Source organism: Nerophis ophidion, linkage group LG16 (assembly GCF_033978795.1).
Source record: "Nerophis ophidion isolate RoL-2023_Sa linkage group LG16, RoL_Noph_v1.0, whole genome shotgun sequence".
In the NCBI taxonomy this organism is placed as follows: Eukaryota; Metazoa; Chordata; class Actinopteri; order Syngnathiformes; family Syngnathidae; genus Nerophis; species Nerophis ophidion.
In genome coordinates, this window is record NC_084626.1 from 10,127,283 (window position 1) to 10,146,389 (window position 19,107).

General features: G+C 39.9%; 2 protein-coding genes across 5 annotated transcripts in view; one reads left to right on the top strand and one right to left on the bottom strand.

Annotated features, from left to right (window-relative positions):
* Positions 1-6,801, top strand: part of eps8l3a (EPS8 signaling adaptor L3a) — a 31,881-nt gene extending 25,080 nt beyond the window's left edge. The window contains exons 16-20 of the mRNA XM_061875651.1: positions 2,139-2,235; positions 2,303-2,410; positions 2,543-2,628; positions 6,437-6,653; positions 6,772-6,801. Coding sequence (XP_061731635.1) covers positions 2,139-2,235; positions 2,303-2,410; positions 2,543-2,628; positions 6,437-6,653; positions 6,772-6,801 — 538 coding nt within the window. The remainder of the gene's footprint in view (positions 1-2,138; positions 2,236-2,302; positions 2,411-2,542; positions 2,629-6,436; positions 6,654-6,771) is intronic.
* A 3,439-nt stretch (positions 6,802-10,240) lies between these two features.
* ampd2a (adenosine monophosphate deaminase 2a) overlaps positions 10,241-19,107 on the bottom strand; it is an 86,169-nt gene continuing 77,302 nt past the window's right edge. For all 4 annotated transcript variants that reach the window (XM_061922728.1, XM_061922727.1, XM_061922726.1 and 1 more), the window contains one exon: positions 10,241-15,629. In XM_061922728.1, coding sequence (XP_061778712.1) covers positions 15,414-15,629 — 216 coding nt within the window. In that variant the 3' untranslated portion in view covers positions 10,241-15,413. The remainder of the gene's footprint in view (positions 15,630-19,107) is intronic.

Sequence of the window (19,107 nt, forward strand, 5' to 3'; positions counted from 1 at the left end):
AAAAGTGACTTAAAGAAAGGTTTTTAAAGCAAAATATTAGCAAAATTTTGACCAAAGAACCATTATTACATGTTATGTAGACCTAAATGAAGGGTTTTAAAAATAAGGGGAAAACAATCATATGATCCCTTTAAGTCACATCATATTAGTCACATAGCCAACTCGTGGCAACAGAAAATGTCTAAAACTTTATGACAGTAATATAACTACATTGTTATGGGGGCCACAATTCCAGAAAGAAACAGGGGAACAGACTTAACTCTTAGCCTTATTTTGTATATCCCGGAGAATGTGCATCGTCAACAGTAGACTTTTTGATTTTGATCTATTTATTAATTAAGGTTGAATTGTTAATACAATGATCTCTTAATGTGTTTACAGTGGTCCATGTTCCTCTATACAACAGGAGCACTCTAGTGTTTTTAGGAATTTGCTGTCTTCCAAGTTTTGAACTGAACTCGTGGGCCTGTATGGTGTCCTTTTTGAGCAGGATTTAATCCCCCCAAGTGGTAAAAATCTATAAATTCCATGACTTAAAACCAGGGTTATCAAACTCAATTGCAAAAGGGATCACAATTCAAAGCAGGATTCATTGACAATATTTTTTATACACACAAAAACATCAGAATCCAGCAGAGTTATTAACAAGTCTGAGCAAGGCTTTGAAGTGAATTAATTAACTCATATTATGTTCTACATATGGTGAATGTTTATATTCAACTTGGAGAAAGTGAACCACCAGGTTTAGGTAAATAATGGTGGAGCCGATTATAAAAATAAGGAGCCTTAGATGGACATTCGCATGTGGACTGAAATGAGCTCTCTCACCAGAAGAAGCAATAAAACCAGGCTTCGGAATGCAAAGGTTATAACTCTATCCTGGAGGAAAGATGCCAATGTGTATCTTAACGTCAACCTACGAGTTATGGTATACATCTTTTGTCTTCCCAGTTACTTACACACGAACATCTTCCTACATGGTCAGGTTGCACTATCCTGAATTAACACACACAGAGACAGAGAAAGAAGGAATATAAGACTGTGGTTCAGCTCTGTACAGTCCAAGTAGAGAATGAGACTCTGTCCCAGGTGGAGGAGTTTTAAGTATTTTGGGGTCTTGTTCACAAGTTTGGGAAAGATGGGGAAGGAAGTCAGCCGGAGAATCGGAGCAGCTGGGGCAGTATTGCAGTCTCTCTGCCGCACTGTTGTGACGAAACGAGAGCTGAGCCAGAAGCAAAGCTCTCGGTCTACCGAGCTATCTACATTCTTACTCTCACCTGTGGTCATGATGTGAGGGTCATGACCGAAAGAATAAGATCGCAGATACTAGCGACCGAAATGAGTTTCCTCAGAAGGGTGCCTGGCATCTCCCTCAGAGATAGGGTGAGAAGTTCAGTCACCTGAGAGCGACTCGGAGTAGAGCCGCTGCTCCTTCGCTTGGAAAGGAGCCAGCTTAGGTGGTTTGGGCATCTCGTGCGGATGCCTCACGAGCGTTTCCCTCGGGAGGTCCTCTTTGCACGTCCCACTGGGAGGAGACCCTGCGGCAGGCCAAGGACCTGATGGGGGGATTTCATCTCCCTTCTGGCCTGGGAAAGTTTTGGGATTTCCCAGGAGGAAGTTGCTTATGTTGCTCTGGAGAGGGAAGTCTGGGGGTCTCTGCTGGAGCTGTTGTCCCCGCGACCTGATTCCGGATAAACGGTTGAAGATGGATGGATGGATGGTTTGGCTCCTCAAAGTTAGAAGTCCTTCATTTTTGACCTGAGCTCCTGCCGGTACTGCAGACCTGTATAATGACGCCCGCTTGTAATAAAGCAACTTTTTGTTCAGCAAAGCATCTCCTACGTCTCTTTTGATCCAGCCGCTCTGTCGTGTTGCAACAAGACCAGAAATACACATCAGCTTCCCAGCAAGCCTTGTTGTCGTTAAAATGATCACTTTCACGGGCTGGATAAATGACCTTCTCTGTGCTTTAAACAGTCAAGCTTCTGCCGTCAAGCAGTTAAGTGGCCTAACTCTGTTTTACATACCCAGATCTAATTTGGAGTCCGGATCATTAAAATCGTATATATTTGTCCACTGCCCATGCGGACTTTCTTCCCTCGTTACTGAGTGTAACTAAATTTGAGTCTTTTTTACAGGCCGCGTGAGAAGAAGCTGCGGCGCATGCGAGTTATGCGGGACTTCGCCTCCAGGAACCCCAGAGAGCTGACCATCACAAAAGGCGAAGTCGTGGAGGTGATCAGTCGTAGTACAATAACAACAGCAATGATATGATATTCAGTATGCTTTGTCATTTTAACAGCTGCAGGACGTATCCAAGCTGTGGTGGAAAGTGAGGAACAGCAGAGGAGAGGAAGGATTTGTCCCCAACAATGCCCTAACGGAAGATGTAGATCAAGCTGATGACACGGTGACGACTCAGCAAATACAAAACTCAGTATCTTTGCAGAATGTCTCGCTGACATATGGAAGTCAACTCTTTAGCTTACTTTCAACTTTCCATCTCCTGGCTAAGACTTAACACTCTCTTCTCCTTTCTCAGCCAACTGAAAGCTCTCCTGTCTTAAGCAAGAAATCCAAACCAGCAGATGTGAAAGCCTGGCTTGAACACCTGGGCTTCACTAAGATGTGAGCACTACACATCTAATTTGTCACTTTCTGCAAACAGTAGTGTGAGGAGAATGCTGCCTTTGTTAGTCACACAACGATTTTTTTTTTTAAATACAAATGTTTTTGTTTGTCTTGCCCAGGCTAGAAACACTAATATGTCTAATTGAATGCTAAAAACGTTATGACAGACCACCTTAAAAAACAGAAAGGTATTTTATTTTTTTTACTGAATGAGACACCCAGAATGTACATAAAAATGAAAAATGTGGGATTTACAATATTAACTATTAGGGGTGTGGGAAAAATATCGATTTGAATACAAATCGAATCGTTTATGTTGTGCGATTCAGAATCGATTCTAATTAAATTTTTTTTTTTTTTAACTTAAAAAAAAATGTTTTTTTTTTTTTTTTTTTTTTTTTTTTTTTTTTTTTAAATCAATCCAACAAACCACTACAAGCAATACCATAACAATGCAATCCAATTCCAAAACCAAACCTGACCCAGCAACACTCAGAACTGCAATAACCAGAGAAATTGAGAGGAGACACAAACACGACACAGAACAAACCAAAAGTATTGAAACAAAAATGAATATTATCAACAACAGTATCGATATTTGTTATAATTTCAACATAGCAGTGATTAAAAATCCCTCATTGACATTATCATTAGACATTTGCAAAAATTAAAAAAAAAGTGTCACAGTGGCTTACACTTGCATCGCATCTCATAAGCTTGACAACACACTGTATCCAATATTTTCACAAAGATAAAATAAGTCAAATTGTTGGTTTGTTTAATAGTTAAAACAAATTGACATTATTGCAATCAGTTGATAAAACATTGTCCGTTACAATTATAAAAGCTTTTTACAAAAATTTACTACTCAGCTTCCATGTCAGCAGACTAGGGTAGATCCTGCTGAAATCCTGTGTATTGAATGAATACAGAATCCTTTTAGATCGGGAAAAAAAATCGTTTTTGAATCGAAAAATCGATACATCATCGAGTCGTGACCCCAATAATCGATATTGAATCGAATCGTGGGACACCCAAAGATTCACAGCCCTATTAACTAAAAACTAGGGCTGGGCGATATTGGCTTTTATCAATATCGCGATATTTTTATGCCATATTGCGATATACGTTATTTATTACGATATTTTACCTTAGCCTTGAATGAACACTTGATGCATATAATCACAGCAGTATGATAATTCTATGTGTCTACATTAAAACATTCTTCTTCATACTGCATTAATATATGCTACTTTTAAACTTTCATGCAGAGAGGGAAATCACAACTAAGTCAATTGACCAAAAGTGTATTTATTAAATACTCTTCATTCTCTCACGGGTGACTTTTTAAATTAAAGAACAAATTAATAGTGTTGCTACCTTTTTGTAGTAACACTTCTGCTGCATACTTTGCATATTGCTGTTGTCTGCTGAATATCTTCCCACTTGAAGCCAAACCACCAGATGATGGATCCCCTGCTCTTTATTTTGGGCATTTATTGTTCTTCCTCCATTTGTGATCAGTTTCGCACAATCTCTCTCTTGTATTGTCACAAGCTCCGCTCCGCTCGACCTGCCTCAGCTAATGCTAGCCATGCTGCAATGACGCTAGACTCGCGACAGTATGTGACGTATGTAAGAAGGCGGGCTTGTTTTACGTCTCTGTGAGAAGGAGAGACGAGGAGGAGTGAGAAACGTCTGTATTTTAATGCCCTTTAATGCTCTCGGCGAGAGCGTATGACGCTAGACGGAGTGAGAAACGCCTGTTGTGTAAAGCCCGCAGCTAAAAGCAACTGCAGAACATATAATCGAATATTACGATATTGTCATTTTCTATATCGCACAGAGACAAACCTGCGATATATCGTTTATATCGATATATCGCCTAGCCCTACTATGAACAATAAAACTGTGAATATTGACAACATATGAAAGTCACACCTCTGTCAACATATTTCTCAATCAAGCGAAACGCAACCAAAATGCAAAAAACACAGCAAAATATGAACGCAAAGGACAAAAAATAAACCTATCTACAATCTGATATATTACTAAGCTTTAAAAATTTTTTTTGTAAAAATATCTTTCCGCGTCTGTCCCTGACATCCGCATTTCAGGCTGGCCACTCTGGAAACACTCTGTGGAAACGCTCCCCACTCACACTGCTTAGTGCCTCGTCTGAGCTGCTGTGATATAGTTTATGATAGTAACTAATTAGATTACCACAGTAACTAATTTGATTACCATCGTAACTAGTATATTAGGCAAAAGTGAAGATTCTAACCAGTGAAATACTTTGTATAGTTCAAGACGTACGGTCATTTGAAAACATCACTTTCCATCTTAAAGGGGAACATTATCACCTTGACATTGCAGAAAAAAGACCATATGTTTTTTTAACTGATTTCCGACCTCTAAAAGGGTGAATTTGGCGATTTAAACGCCTTTCAATTGTTCGCCTGTCGGAGCAATGACCTTTCACTCGTGACGTCACATCGTGAAGCGACCCGCCATTTTCTCAAACACATTACACACACCAAGTCAAATCAGCTCTGTTATTTTCCGTTTTTTCGACTGTTTTCCCGTACCTTGGAGACATTATGCCTGGTCGGTGTGTTGTCGGAGGTTGTAACAACACAGACAGAGACTGATTCAAGTTGCACCAGTGGTCAAAAGATGCGAAAGTCCCTCGTTTGTTCCGCACACTTTACCGACGACAGCTATGCTACGACAGAGATGGCAAAAATGTGTGAATATCCTGCGACACTCAAGGCAGATGCATTTCCAACGATAAATTCAACGAAATCACAAAGGTGAGTTTAGTTGATGTAATTGACTTATGTGGAGTGTGCTAATCAAATATATTTGGTCACGGCATGACTGCAAGCTAATCGATGCTAACATGCTATTTAGGCTAGCTGTATGTACATATTGCATCATTATGCCTCATTTGTAGCTATGTTTGCATCCAGCCTTTCCCTCCACCACATTTAATTCCAAACAAACACATACCAATCGTTGGTTAGAAGGCGATCGCCGAATTTGTCCTCGCTTCCCCCCGTGCCGCTGTCTGTCGTGATATGGCTCAAAAGTTTCTGTTTCTTCTTTAATTTTGTTTTCGGTACCTGCCTCCACACTCCAACCATCCGTTTCAATACATGCGTAATCTGTTGAATTGCTTACGGCACTGAAATCCGAGTCTGAATCCAAGCTAATATCGCTATACCTTTCTGTGCTATCCGCCATGTTTGTTTCTGAGTGGTCACGCTGTGACGTCACAGGATAATGGACGGGTTGATATAATGACGGATAAATCCGGCACTTTGAAGCCGTTTTTCGGGATATTGGGTGATGGGTAAAATTTTGAGAAAAACTTCGAAAAATAAAATAAGCCACTGGGAACAGATTTTTATTGGTTTTAACCCTTCAGAAATTGTGATAATGTTCCCCTTTAAATATCTAAAAAAAATTATTTTGGAATGTCCGGCGGCACTGATTGAAAAGCTTACCATGCGTTAATTTGCCATGGTCTGGTTCTATTTCGTGGAGATTGATGTACAAATGTGAAAAATAGGGGGATAATTTGGTGCCATCTCGCCGGCTAACTTAAAAAACAGTTTCGTAGATGCCAAACTTAATGGGTATCTTCGTAACACAGTTATATATCTTGTTAATGAAATGAATTCACAACACAACCAACTACAAAACTAATTCCAGTAGCTAACAAGCAAGCGGTAATTAAACAACTGTACTGTACTGTAGTCATTTGGACCTGAGTTTCTTCGTCATGTTCTGCTTCTTGCAGAACGGTGCGTTGTCTGGGCGTGCTGAGCGGCTCCATGCTCCTGGGTATGACCCGGGAGGAACTGAAGACAGTGTGTCCAGAAGAAGGAGGGAGGGTCTTCTTCCAGTTACAAGCAGTCAGGTCTTCCATCATGGCTGTGAGTGAGCGCTTCTTCTGTTTACAAAAAGACCGTAAATTAGAAAGATTCTGCAGTGAAAGCTTGTTTTTCCTCCCTACTGTAGGGTGCAAACTGAAACAATGTGGAGAGACACCCTCAGAAGATATTTTATACAGCTAACAAAATAACAAATCACTGTTATCTTAATGTAAAATACCCTCACTGGGCACTTCTTTAGGCACACTACAGACTGGATCAACAAATATGACACTTTCCCACCAACAATTCTAAAAACAATAACTTTTTGCATTTGGGTTAAATAAATCTGGGTATTTTGTGTGGTTTGCGTTTCCAAAAAACGGTTGTTTTTACGACATGCAGGCAAACGACAACTTTAAAACATACCGGCTTCGGGCTAGCCGAGTAGTGCAAGAATGATCTCTGGGATGACTAGCGCCCTCTACCACCAGGAGGCCGTAGAACAGGTGCCTCATAAAGTGCGTCTTGGCAGCCATTTTATGATTGCCCAGCACAAGAAATACGTTACACACATACAGTTGTTGACAAAATACACTGTACATTATATACTTCAGCTAACTAAACTATGGAGATGTATAATATAATTCATATAGCAATACAGTCTCACTGCACAGCAGCCAGCAGTAAGCCGAGTTATTGCGCAATCCACGGGAGGCTCAGCTGGCTGTGACTCACCGCAAGTAATTCTCAGTATTTGAAATGTAAAATTAAGCGTTTTTGAATAAAAAATAATTTAAAACTGGTGAAATTAAATGGAAAATAACTTTATAGTATAGTCACTGGATTTGTATAACAATATAGTTATTTTTTTCTTTCCATGATGGCCTCCCCTGCCTTAAACTGTAAAATTATATTTAGCAAAGTACTCAGTGTCGTAGAAGTTCCAGTTAAATCCTGTTGGTGTCGCTGCCGTGCGTTTCCTGGCGTCGTCTGCAAATTCCAAAAGCTAAACGATGCTAGCAACGAAAGTGCGTGTCTAGACCTACTAGATATGCATATTTATTTGACTATTAGAAATAGATACATGACTAGTAACAAACAGCAAGTTGCTTTGTTGTTGACATTTTAAAGCGTTCCGAGTACGTTTTAGCATTAGCATTCCGAGCCTACTAAAGAAGGCAGAACTTCTTCTTCTGTGGTTCAATCGAGAGCTTGGGAGCAGACGCTACTGACATCCTCAGTATGAAAGTGGAACTACAATTACCAGAACGTACAATGGATTACCGTTTAAAACAAAAGCTATCAAACTCAAGGCCCAGGGGCCAGACCTGGCCTGCTACATCATTTAATGTGTCCCGTGTGAAAGCCTGGAAATAGTGTGAGTTAGTAAAGTAGTTTATATTTTCTTACTAAAGGTATTTGTTCTTTCCATTTTCAATCAATCAATCAATCAATGTTTACTTATATAGCCCTAAATCACTAGTGTCTCAAAGGGCTGCACAAACCACTACGACATCCTCGGTAGGCCCACATAAGGGCAAGGAAAACTCACACCCAGTGGGACATCGGTGACAATGATGACTATGAGAACCTTGGAGAGGAGGAAAGCAATGGATGTCGAGCGTTTATTAATTAATTAATTATTAATTAATAAAATGTATTGCATGCAATTTCATATTTTTTAAACTTAAATTGTATCATTCTAACAATGCAGCAAAATTTACATTCCAATTTTTTTGTTAAAATAAAAATAAATACTTAAATATCTGCTTGACTTTATAATTTCATTGTAAATTACCCATCAAATTGTACACTGTAAAAATGACAATCGAGTTTAAGGTAAAATTCAGGGCATTGAGCTGCCATTTTTTTTAATCGTACAAAAACTTTTGTACTGTTTTTCCATATACATTAACAAACTATAAAAACAACAACTGTAGATTGTATTGCGGAAAAACTGTCACCTCTGTTGCATGAATCGTATTGTTTTTTAAATTACACACACATATGTATCATATATATGATGAAAACTACAGACCTCTGTCATCATTTTAAGTGGGAGAACTTGCACAATCGGTGGCTGACTAAATACTTTTTTGCCCCACTGTATGTATATATATATATATATATATATATATATATATATATATATATATATATATATATATATATATATATATAGTGCAAGTGTGTGTGTTTTTTTTTTCAACTAAGTTTTTAGAAGTGAAATCAGTGTACTGTATGTAATAAAAAAGCGTCTTAAAATCAAATGCATAGGCCATTATAAACATGCATGGTACAGGTATACATTTATATTGATATACTATCCATTATTAGACGTGGCCCTCTGAGAGCAACCATAACTGCAATGGGACCCTCTTTAAAAACAAGTTTGACATGCCTGGTTTAAAACTTGCAAAATACCAGTGTACACGCTCAGTTTTTTAAGAAGTGTCCAGTGAGATAGATGGCCGAAATGGGAAGAGTGCAAAGAAAAACTTGATGAAATAGACAGTGACAAGACATAAAACACTTAAAGGAGGCGAACTCTGGGTCCTCTAGTGCAGTGGTTCTCAACCTTTTTTGTACCCCCTGTGAATTTTTTTTTAATACAAGTACCCCTTAATCAGAGCAAAGCATTTTTGGTTGAAAAAAAGAGATAAAGAAGTAAAATACAGCACTAAGTCATCAGTTTCTGATTTATTAAATTGTAAAACAGTGCAAAATATTGCTCATTTGCAGTGGTCTTTCTTGAACTATTTGGGAAAAAAGATATAGTGTGTGCCTGCCTTGAATTACTGCCGGGTCAAACTCGCTTCCCTAAATAATTAGCGCATGCTTAGTATTACCGCCTGGTCTTTTTGATTGATTGATACTTTTATTAGTAGATTGCACAGTACAGTACATATTCCGTACAATTGACCACTAAATGGTAACACCCGAATAAGTTTTTCAACTTGTTTAAGTCGGGGTCCACGTTAATCAATTCATGGTAAAACTTGTGACGTCATCATTTTCAAAATGGAGGCTGATTTCAATACCGGTATTCAGTAGGATTTAAGGTCCAAGCTTACATCACACTCAAATTTATACTGCATACCTTTGGTAAGTGCCAGAGTGAGAAGAGGTTTTAAAATAATTAGCGCATGCTTACTTTTACCGCGTGCCTTTGGTAAGCGCAGGAGTGAGAAGAGGTTTTAAATTAATTAGCGCCCTGGCGGCAATTCAAGGAAATACGGTAAATAAAAACTTGTTGAAGAATAAGTGATTCAATTACAAATAAAGATTTCGACACATAGAAGTAATCATCAACTTAAAGTGCCCTCTTTGGGGATTGTAATAGAGATCCATCTGGATTCATGAACTTAATTCTAAACATTTCTTCACAAAAAAATAAATCTTTAACATCAATATTCATGGAGCATGTCCACAAAAAGTCTAGCTGTCAACACTGAATATTGCATTGTTGCATTTCTTTTCACAGTTTATGAACTATTTTGTTGAAGTATTATTCAATAAATATATTTATAAAGGATTTTTGAACTGTTGCTATTTTTCGAACTTTTTAAAAAAATCTGATGTACCCCTTGGCATACCTTCAAGTACCCCCAAGGGTACGCGTAACCCCATTTGAGAACCACTGCTCTAGTGGATACAGAGCGAATTGCCGAGGAGGAATGCAAATCGGTGGTTGTGATGTCTGACCTGTAAATAAAATGATACAACTGTTTGATGAATAAACGTGCTTTATTTGAACTGATTAGATACAACATTTGTATATACAAAGTGTTTCAGCATTCTTTATTGTGAGTTAAAAATCAGCCAAATTAAACAAAACAAAACAAAGAATACTCTGCAGAACACTTGTGGATGGCAACACCCAGCCATCCATTTTATACTGCGGGGGTGGCTGGAGCCTATCCCAGCTGCAGACGGGCGGAAGTCGCCACCTCATCGCAGAGCCAGCACAAATAGATGACACTCACATTCACACACGACGGGCAATTTTAGTGGTGCCAATCAACCTATCCCCAGGTGCATGTCTTTGGAGGTGGGAGGAAGCTGGAGTACCTGGAGGGAACCCACGCATTCATGGGGAGGACATGCAAACTCCACACAGGAAGACTCCGGCAACATAATCTTAGAAAATACTCTTTAGGACGGTGAGTATTGTCCTACTAATTCAAATGGTATGCATTTCTGTATTGTCACACAAGAACACATTTATTATTAGGTTACAATTTATGAGGTAGGACGTGCTACATTTTGTGGGACATCAGATTATTATCATTATATTAAAATGGCACAAAAAAGAAACAAATGTCAGAACAGGCAAAATATATTTCATATATATTAATCTACATTTATTCATATTTTATCAATTAACGGTTAAAAAGCTTAAAGTGCAGAAGCTATTGTAAGAGAATGTGGTGTGAAAAACAATCAAAATCTAATTATTCTTGTCACAAATTAAAAACTGCACTGATTTTAACAATTGATGTCTTCTTCAAAATACACGTTACGCTTAAACTCAGACTAGAAATAAACATGTCAGTTTGAAGAATAATTTTTGGAGCTTGTAAAAGAGTAAACCATACATATATGGCGCCAAAAGCAGATGCTAGCATTAACCAAGCCAAACCTAGAGTTAAATCAGATTTTTTTAAACCCTATGTAGTATATTTCATAGGTAATGTTAATTTTGACTCGATATGCAAAATAAACAGTATATAACAAATACGAAAGTTAAACAAGAGCACAGTAGAAATGAAAGCGTAATAAATCATAAGATTGGGGGTTTTTGTCTCCCCGTGCTGGATTTTTGTAAAAATACATATGTTTTACTGTAATTAGCAAATAAGAACATATCCAGTTAAACTATTTAAGACGGAGTTTCATAACCAAACACCACAATAAAACAATCAGATGACTATGAATAAAAAAGCTCATATCGCTATTTTAAAAATACACTTTCTATACAAACAGGCATCTTTACAGCGTTTGCTGTGCGTCCCTTTAGCTTAGCTTGGAAGCTAAATAATGATAAATGGTGGACAAGATGACGAGAAACAAGAACGCTACAAATATAGGTCTAATGAAATGGTCGTCAAACTTATTTTCTTCTATTTTTTTACACCAGATATCCCATTTTAAAATGATTTCTCTTTGCAAGTGCCATATTGCTTTTGCAACCTCCGCTTACCATCACAGTTAAGGGGAACTGCACGTTTTTGTTTTTTTTTGCCTATCATTCACAATCCCCATATAAGACAAGAACACAAATACTTTTCTGAGTTGGTACAAGTTAATTCCAGATTATAAATCATACCTCTCACTTGTATGGTAGAAGGTTGTCATAAACCAAGAAGTTGATCAACTTTCACATTCAACTTAGACCTGGAGACGGCGAGAAAAATGCACACAAACGCTCGTTTGCGCCCACTTTGTTTTTTTGATTTTTTTTTAACCTGTGTGAGGATTAGGATAAATTCTTCATCTCAACATGATTCCAATGCATCCATGACTCTTTGCTATATTATACACCTGCTAGCACCAAACCCCCCCCAGTGCGTCGGTTGAGGTGGGCGGGGTTGGGGGCGCGTGTGTAATATAGCCAAGAGTCATGGATGCATTGGAATTCTGGGTAATTCTTATGTTGTGTTTAGAATGTGTTACAGAGCCAATGTTCTTCAGAAATGTGTTTGTTATTCTTGCTTGGTTAGGGTTCACAGAGTGTGGCGCATATTATTAAGTGTTAAAGTTGTTTATATCACAACCATCAGTGTAAACGGCATGGCTGTTAATAGAGTATGCATTGCAATCTCGTGTGAGAAGCAATGAAATACATGCGTCCTACCGGCACGCAGATAGCATGGTGTAAAGGTGGGCGCGATGACATGTTGTAGAGCAGTGGTCCCCAACCACCGGTCCAATTTTTTACTGCATGCCATTGGTAAGCGCAGGGGTGAAAAGAGGTTTTAAAATTATTAGTACCTGCTCACTTTTACCACATGCCTTGAATAAGCACAGGAGTGAGAAGTGATTTTTAATTAATTAGCGCCCCGGCGGCTATTCAAGGAAATACGGTAGTCAGGCTCAAAAATATAAAGTTCCAATCATCATTTGTCCAAAAGTAGTCAGTGCCTCTCATGAAGTCTGCCATGACTATTAGTGTTATTGTTGAAGGTTATATCGAAATATGTCATGCGTCTGTATAATGAATACGCTTAAAATGAGAAAAACATGTACATATTACATGTTATTTTGAGTGGTATTAGATTATATATATACCAACAGCATGTATATAATAAAGCGATGGAGGATTTTGGATGTTTTTTTAGAATGTATTGTTAGCCACCTCATGCTTGCCTTTTTTTTTACTAGTTAGAATCCATTAAAAAGGAAAAACATAAGTGTGCTTGTCTCACATGAAGATTGTGAATGATAGATAAAAATCCCAAAAGAGTGCAGTTCCCCTTTAAGGGGCTCAAAACTCCATTCAAACATATAGATTGATAATAATAATAAACATTGCAGTTTCAATAGGGCCTTCACAGGACCCTAATTCAAACAGAGCCGAGGCCACTATGTGAAAGAAATAATGTATATTTTGGAGTTGGATCATGTTTGGTGGTCAGAAGATAAAACTGCGATGGGATGGCACAGTCATGTACGAAAAGAGTATGGTCAAATAAACAATATGCGCCATGTTTGCTCCCCAGGATGCAATTGCTGTTTTGACGTCAGTTTTTCTGGCAAAATAAACCAAAATAATGCATCTATATGTAGTTGTAAACATACTCTAGCTCATAAAGTTACACAAAAACATGCTTTTATTTTGTCAAAGTATAAGTTTTCGTCCGTACCTGACGCAGTCTGCTGCTATATTCATGCAGTGTTTCGAGACTAGCAAGCACACTAACAAGCACTTGACAGCGCACTAAATGTAGAAAAAAAAATACATAGAACGAGGAAAAAAATACTTATTACCATCATTTTGCCAAAATATTCATTAGCTTGGGACGGACAATCACAGAGAAATTGTGACTCTTGTGTGAAATATGTCAACTATGGTGTCTGCCTTCAATGTATTTGTAATCAATGTGTATATCACCCATCATGAATTATATTTATATAGCGCTTTTCTCTGGAGACTCAAGCCTTTTACCAAGTGAAACCCGTTATCTACATCTTAAAGCTCCATTTAGACCAGTGCGGGTGGCACTGGGAGCAGGTGGGTAAAGTGTCTTGTCCATATTTCTGCACAACAACTCAGATATGGTAACACTGGTGAACAGTGGAGAATGTGGAGTGATTTTTGGTCCAGAAAATAATTTGCTTTATTCATTATTGCCCTATTTCTTGCCACTTTATGTTGGATATTTTTTTTAATAAGATTTAATCTTATCATCTTTTATCACACCCAAAATTTGGTTTCTTGAACTTTTTCAAAGTCCATCTATTTGTATTTGACTTTCGCTCCTGCTGTTACCAAATTTAATTATTTTTGTTTTACTGAAATTCAAAGATAGTCTATTTATGTCAAATCATTTATTTATTTTTAAATTTCTTCCGTTATCATTCGTTTTAGCTTCTGTGTGTTCTCTCCTGAACAACACAGACGTTGTGTTGTGTGTTTACCTGGCGCAAGACGCAGTAGTTGGTGCCTTTCCAGTGTTTTGACATGGAACTTTCACTTCCTATACTTGTGTTTTTTTTGTGTTGTGGGGAAAGCGATGTAAAGGCTTTTCACAATTCTCGCGGGAGGAGAATTGGACATTTATACACTTTGAAAAAATTATCGAGGAAGCGCCGCTAACACATAGCATCTGCTCAAAGTTGATAACAAACATGGCGCCCTGTTGTCACTTGAGTGCCTTTTAGTCAATAATTGCCGGAAACCAGGTTGCCCAAACTCTTTCTGTACACGGTTCTGTGGGATGATAGGTTAAAATGCCCTCTATGGGCCATTTGAGGCGTGGGATTCGTACGCAATCTGCAAACTGAAGGATGTTTGAACAACTTTGATACATGTGCGTTTAAGGTGCAGAAAACAATCAATCCGTGCAAGGGTATCAAAAGAAAATACCGTAGCTTTGTGTTATCTGTGACAAAGAAAATGAATATAATATCTAATAATATTTCTTATTGATAATGGCTTGTTTTTTTTTTGTTTTTTTACAATATGCAGAAGGCCAATAAATGCATTTAGCTATGAGAATGTCGTTGGTTTACATTGTGGCGTCATCCTCATGACTCATGCAACCGTGCACAAATAAAAAATATTTGGACGCAAAGTATGCATGCAGCTAAGTGGTTTCAGCTGCATTCTTGTGGAACAAAAGTTGGCGATGACTTTCTTGGTGCAGAACTACAATGCAATGCATGCAAAAACACTAACTCTCTTGTCTGAGGAAGGAGTGAGTGTGGAGGCACCACTTCCTCATGGCCGCTGTGAAGTAAACAAGCCTTTTTTACGCTTGAAATCCCACAAGAATGCTTTCATTCTCGCTCCGTGGAATGTTTGCAGAGTCTGTAGCCTTTGATAACAGAGGGGGGGGCTCCCTGCAGCTATGCTAAGAAGCCATGAGGGAAAGAATCGGGACCCTTCGAAAGCTTTGCTGTGCTTTGAGCTGCAAACGTTTGCTTGTGCATTCGGAAAAGAGTACGCAAGACTGCGGAATGACGGCGGCATGTGCGCCATACAGCGTGGATGGATGGATTCAAAATGGCGGGCTGTGCTAGCTTGTCGCGAGAGAACAATTGTGCTGACAGGAGTGGTTCGTTGGCGTACGGTTGGCACTCACTTGCCTTCAAGGTGTGGTGGTGGATGCAGGATGCAGGTGTGCGTTTACTGGAAGGAAGGAGAGAGACACGGGGGCAGTGGTCGGGATCTTGTCATCAGTGGCCACCCGGGAGAGGCCCCATGCACAGGGGGTCCTCTTCGTCGATGGTCTCCAGCTCCTCCGTGCGCACGGCGTGGGTTATGAGGTTGAGCTCCTCAGAGAGCGTCTCGCTGCGATAGGCCACGCGGATGTCCGGGAGGTTGGTGCGGCGGATGTCGTTGCTCTCCGGACCTTCTTTGTAATAGTTGGGACCCAGCCAGTAGCTTTTGGCCTGGAAAAAGGATACATTTAACGTTGCTATCTATTTAACCAAAGAGTCTCTTTAGTTTCGAGGTACAGAAGCATAAATGGCATTAACATCTGTGGCCGCAAGCAACCTCCTGATTACCGATGTAAACTTAAATGAGATTTTCTTATTTAAACGGGGATAGCAGGTCCATTCTATGTGTCATACTTGATCATTTCGCGATATTGCCATATTTTTGCTGAAAGGATTTAGTAGAAAACATTCACGATAAAGTTCACAACTTTCGGTGCTAACAGAAAAGCCCTGCCTTTACCGGAAGTCACAGACGATGACGTCACATGTTGATGGCTGCTCACATATTCACATTGTTTTTAATGGGAGCCTCCAACAAAAACAGCTATTCGGACCGAGAAAACGACAATTTCCCCATTAATTTGAGCGAGGATGAAAAATTTGTGTTTGAAGATGTTGATAGCGATGGACTAGAAAGAAAAAAAAGTTAAAAAAAAGTAAAAAAAAAAAAGGCGATTAAATTGGGACGGATTTAGATTTTTTTTAGACACATTTACTAGGATAATTCTGGGAAATCCCTTATCTTTCTGTTGTGTTGCTAGTGTTTTAGTGAGATTAATATTACCTGATTGTCAGAGGGGTGTGTCCACGGCCGGGTGTGTTGACGCCAGTGTATCAGGGAAGTCGACGGCAGCTTTATGGGCGGCCCAAGCTCAGCTGATCTCCGGTAAGAAGCGACTTTTTACCACAATTTTCTCACCGCAACCTACTGGTTGACATTTGGTTGGGATCCATGTTCACTGTGATCCATAGTAAAGTTTCACCTCTGTGAATTTTAAGCAAGGAATCACTGTGTTTGTGTGGCTAAAGGCTAAAGCTTCCCAACTCCATCTTTCTACTTTGACTTCTCCAATATTAATTGAACAAATTGCAAAAGATTCAGCGACACAGATGTCCAAAATACTGTGTAATTATGCCATTAAAGCAGACGACTTTTAGCTGTGTGTGTGCGCAGCGCTCATATTTCCTAACAGTCCGTGACGTCAAGCGCACACGTCATCATTACGTGACGTTTTCAAGAAAAAACTCCCGGGAAATTTAAAATTGCAAGTTAGTAAACTAAAAAGGCCGTATTGGCATGTGTTGCAATGTTAATATTTCATCATTAATATATAAACTATCAGACTGCGTGGTGGGTAGTAGTGGGTTTCAGTAGGCCTTTAAAGTTCCAATGATTGTCACATACACACTACGTGTGGTGAAATTTGTCCTCTGCATTTGACCCATCCCCATGTTCTCCCCCTTAGGAGATGAGGGGAGCAGTGAGCAGCAGCGTGGGCCGCGCTCAGGAATAATTTGGTGATTTAACCCCCAATTCCAACCCTTGATGCTGAGTACCAAGCAGGGAGGCAACGGGTCCCATTTTTGGTAGTCTTTGGTATGACTCGGCTGGGGTTTGAACTCACAACCTGTCAGTCTCAGGGCGGACACTCTAACCACAAGCTCACTGAGCTTGTGGTTAAAACTCTAAATCACGGTTATTGTGACCAAAATCATCACACTTATTATCGCGCTAGCTCAGGCTCCTTCCCCCCCAGTGAGGTGACGTTCCACGTCCCAAGAGCTAGCTTATGTAGCCGAGGATCGGACTGCCTAGTGCCCTGCCTTTGGCTGCCGCCCAGCTCACATCGCACCCAACCTCTATGGCCCCTGCTATGGGTGGTGAGCCCATTGAAGGGGGGGACCCACGTTGCCTCTTCAGGCCCAGCCACCAGGCGCTCGCCATCGTGCCCATCTCCGGGCCTGGCTCCAAAGGGGGGCCCCGGTGACCCGCGGAAATCTGGGTCCTTTGTTTTTATTTTTCATAGAAGTCTTTCTGTTAAACCACCTCTAGGTAATGTTGCAATTTTAATGTTGCAAAGCAATTGACTCAAAAAACACTAACACAAGGTATAAGGGAACTGCACTTTTCGGGGGAATTTTACCTATCGCTCACAATCCTTATGAAAGACATGACAACGGATGTGTACTTTTTAAATGCATTCCAACTCGTAAATAAAAGCCTGCCAATGGATGTTTCTTGATTCCGCCCATAGAACCCAATAAAAACATAGAAAAAGTGCCAACAATAAGCCATTTACATTTAATGACTTGATTATTAACAAAGTACCGTATTTTCCGCACTATAAGGCGCACCTAAAAATTTCAAATTTTCTCAAAAGCTGACAGTACGCTTTATAATCCGGTGCGCCTTATATATGGACCAATATTGAGCAACAATAAGCGGTAAAAAATGGATGGAAGGAGGTCTCGCAACTATGGTAAGCAGCCCCCAACTTAATTTCCCGCTTCTTCTTCTACGGTAAGCAACCACCAACCTTATTTTCCCCCGTAGAAGAAGAAGCGCGCGGTGCATTCTGGGATATATGACCGCGGGAGGCGTGCCGTTTCTGTGTGTTTATGTAAAGACCCCAAAATGGCTCCTATTAAGAGACACGATAATATTTGATGTGATTTACTAACTATTTACCTTGTTGTCAGTCACACGCCAGTTATTCGTCTCAACATAAGTGATCCAAAAGTTAATGCTAACAGGCTAACGTTAAATCTGTGTGTGTGTTAATGTTGTCAATCTCTGTGGCCCTGTGATGAGGTGGCGACTTGTCCAGGGTGTACTCCGCCTTCACAAGCGGTAGAAAATTGGATGGATGGATGGATATTAATGTTGCCGCCGATGGATAAATGCTGACGTTTATTATTATTTATATATTGGTATTTAAAAGGTGGAATAGAACACAAGCAATCGCCTGACCCTCATGAAGTCCTACTTTACTGAGGGCGCCACTTTCTGACTGTTGGACGCTGTGGACAAATGCCTGACTTTATATGTAAAATCCAGTACCCTTTATTTTTGAATTAAATCGGGCGAGAACCATGGACTCAGACTTGGAGGTTCTGATTCTCATTCCGGTCGCTTCACACTCTGCTGCGAACCGATCCAGTGATAGCTTAAAATCCCGGCCAGATGAAGCCATCAGGACTACATCATCTGCAAAAAGCAGAGACCTAATCCCGCGGCCACCAAACCAACCCCTCAACGCCCTGACTGCGCCTAGAAATTCGGTCCATAAAAGTTGTGAACAGAATCGGTGACAAAGGGCAGCCTTGGCGGAGTCCAACCCTCACTGGAAACGTGTCCGACTTACTGCCGGCAATGCGGACCAAGCTCTGACACTGATCACACTTTGAGCGGACCGCCACAATCAGACAGTCCGATACACCATACTCTCTGAGCACTCCCCATAGGACTTCGTGAGGGACACGGTCGAATGCCATCTCCAATTCCACAAAGCACTTGTAGACTGGTTGGGCAAACTCCCATGCACCCTCAACAACCCTGCCGAGAGTGTAGAGCTGGTCCACAGTTCCACGACCAGGATGAAAACCACACTGTTCCTCCAGGACGAAAACCACAGTTCCTCCTGAATCC